The 2,998-nt window shown below is 38.2% G+C and overlaps 1 protein-coding gene across 1 annotated transcript in view; it reads left to right on the forward strand.

The window, feature by feature from the left end:
• Nucleotides 1-6: 6 nt before the first annotated feature.
• slc43a3a (solute carrier family 43 member 3a) overlaps nucleotides 7-2,998 on the forward strand; it is a 10,077-nt gene continuing 7,085 nt past the window's right edge. Inside the window, exons 1-2 of the mRNA XM_023422106.2 lie at nucleotides 7-284; nucleotides 1,744-1,873. Coding sequence (XP_023277874.1) covers nucleotides 95-284; nucleotides 1,744-1,873 — 320 coding nt within the window. The 5' untranslated portion in view covers nucleotides 7-94. The remainder of the gene's footprint in view (nucleotides 285-1,743; nucleotides 1,874-2,998) is intronic.

A 2,998-nucleotide genomic window follows, 5' to 3' on the forward strand; every position in this document is an offset into this window, starting at 1 on the left:
GAAAAAGAGAGGAAGAGAGACCACAACTTTCTCAGAGGGAGAAACTTATATTGTGAGATAACATTTGACCTTTTGGAGAGAGACAGAGTGAAGCATGCAGGGACACGAGGTTGGGACCAGGATGCTCTACCGGCTGACTCTGGCCTCTGGGATGCTGGAGTGTCTGTGCTTTGCCGGCGCTGTGTTTGGTTATGCCTCTCTGGTGTTTGTGCTGAAGGAGGATGGATACTTCAGTGACCTGTGTGACACTGTCCCAGGTACCAACGGCACGCTGACCACCACAGGTGAGCGACTCAGGTGTTTAAGTCTCAGATGGGGTGAACATCCCTGCAGGGTAAAGTGCAGAAGGACAGCAGTCTGTTTTTCATTAACTAGGTGCTCAACACCAACACGGAACATAATGGAGAATATTTCACGTAAGTGTTAGATGGAAGCAGTTGCTACTATTTTTATTATTTAAGGAAGACATCATAAGAAAAATAATACCTAATATTTACAAAATAAAGGCACATATATAAGATAAGATGTACCTTTACCGATCCCCTGTTGAGGAAATTCAAATTGACAGCAGCACACAAGAATAGCAACACAAGGGGATAAATATAATTAAAAAAAATAAGAATAGAGACAGAATCTAGAATAAATAAGATTAGAAATACTATATACAATAACATACAAATGCAAGTAGGCAGCTATGTACATGTGCAAATATACATATAGATGAAGAATTTAGTGGTTGTTGCATTAATCTTTAAACTGAAGCAAAAAAGTAGAAATACACCAAAAGACACTGTAATAATGTAACCTTTCTTCTTTCTGTTGCTCACACTCCGCAGAAACAGCAACATTTTCTGGACATTCATTCTGCTTTCAGCCTTGTTCTGGTGTTGACTCTCTTCTCCAGCGATTTACTAACTTTTTTCTGTTTGCAAAATTCAAAACAATGAGCTAAACGAGGCTTGTGTATTTTGAATAATGTAGCTTTAAATGATCTTATGCCAAAGAGCATGTGTTACAGAATACCATTTTAAAAATGGCAAATGTAACCCCATCACCAAATGTAACAGGGTTCTTTCCTTTCTTGACGATCTATATACAGTCTACAACACCCTCATTGAATCTCTCTTATATGATTGAAAGTGACTAACAGCTGACGGTTGACAGGTTGACTCCAACGAAGAGACACAGACAGCTCCGATGTCGATCCAGTGAGTTTATTTCTGACAAGCCCTTCAGTATCTGGGGAAGGCCGGTCTCAAGGAAACTAGTCAGTCTAAAAGAAAATCGTGATCAAAGGAAACTTAAAATACTAATGAGTCAGCTGAGCCAAGTTCACGAACCATTAACTAATAAATAATATGGTCAATGGCCTAACTCTAACCAGGTCAAAGATTTCTATTACAAATTATACAAAGACACTGTTGATGGCTCGTGGTGACGGATTAATACACATAGATTAACTAAGTCTAACAATACTTCAGCTATAGTACTGTATCTCTTCTACATATGAACTAGTCTCCTGCTCATGTAAAGAAGTTTACAGAGCATGGCCTGAAGTTTTCTACTGGAGGGGAAACTGTCTTTGCATGCCACTGCACAGTATGGATGAATGAGTGAACACACAACACAACTACTGTGGTGATGTTCTCATCGGTTTGAGTCTAATTTGCTCAAATATTTTCCCAAGCTGCAAGAAGTCACTGCTTCTTTTCTTCTGTTTTCCTTTGTTTCTCTCTCTCGCAGACTGTAGTCGGCAGGACGAGAAGTTCTCTCTGGTCTTCACCATCGCCTCGTTCCTCAACAACTTCATGAATCTCGCCAATGGCTACCTGTTTGATCGGTTTGGCACCATGGTGACCAGGCTGCTGGGAATGTCAGTTCATGTCATCTTTCTTTCTCCAAACATAAAAAAAACTCCAATGCTTTGAATTTTGTAGTTTTATGGACGTTATAGAATTTAACTGCCAAAGAACCCTAGTTTTTAAATCAAATATTCTTTCACTCAGTAGTTTAAGAGACTTTACTCAGAGCTCCTCACACAGCACACTGAGATGAATTGCTGAGGATTTTAGTGCATTATTTTTGGTCTCCAATTTAGCAGAGAAAGCAAGAGTCTACCAATTTTAAAATGAGTTATTACTCAAACCTTTTGATTCCTACGGTACATTTCACTTAGACACATCCACAAGTATGTTGTGAGGAAGTTTTTTGTTATGTAACTGAGGTTACTTATTTACACATAAATGCATATATTTCAGGTTAAAGAGCCCACCCCATGACAGAAAGTGTGTTTTTTGAAATACCAATTTAACAGGGAATAATTGAATTATTACGACTAGTTTGAAATAACTGAAATAAATTCAATAAAAGCAAATCTTCAGCTCAGACAACCCATTATAGTTACTGTCAGCTTGTATTAGTTCTGTCCACTGTAGAGGCAATTTTGCTCAAAGGTGAGGAAAGCAGACAACAATGAGTATGTCAAGATTCAAAGATTCATTACTGAACAATATGTCAAATTAAAATGAACAACCAGAAATCAACACAATGATCATGAACAGAGGCAAAGATCAACACATTACTATTTGGCCAAATAGGGTGCAGCCTCTCTCAACCACAACGGTATCAAGAGTCTGGACCCCCTCCAATCTCAAACTTAGCTCTTTTATACCGTGACTGTTACGTACACATGTTTAAGCATGGTTCAACTTTCATCCAGGGTACAAGGTATGTTTATCTTGCATAATCATTAAGTGTACACTATTTGCGGAGATCAGTTTATACGGTTTGTTCAATCAGCATACATTAGAAGAGAACATCCAGTCCGATTAAAAGAAAACATTACATGAAATGGAGGAAAACTGTTTTTTCCATTACATCCACCACATGTGGCCAGTACAAATATTCATGTGGTGCTTTCTATAGATTCTTATTCACCATTGTGTTTTTATATGTGGTGAAATTTGGAAAGGTTTTATAAGTGTGTGTGTGTGTGTGT

The sequence above is a fragment of the Seriola lalandi genome, unplaced genomic scaffold, assembly GCF_002814215.2.
Source record: "Seriola lalandi dorsalis isolate HSWRI2012SDOR001 ecotype SW California unplaced genomic scaffold, Sedor1 jcf7180002054678, whole genome shotgun sequence".
In the NCBI taxonomy this organism is placed as follows: Eukaryota; Metazoa; Chordata; class Actinopteri; order Carangiformes; family Carangidae; genus Seriola; species Seriola lalandi.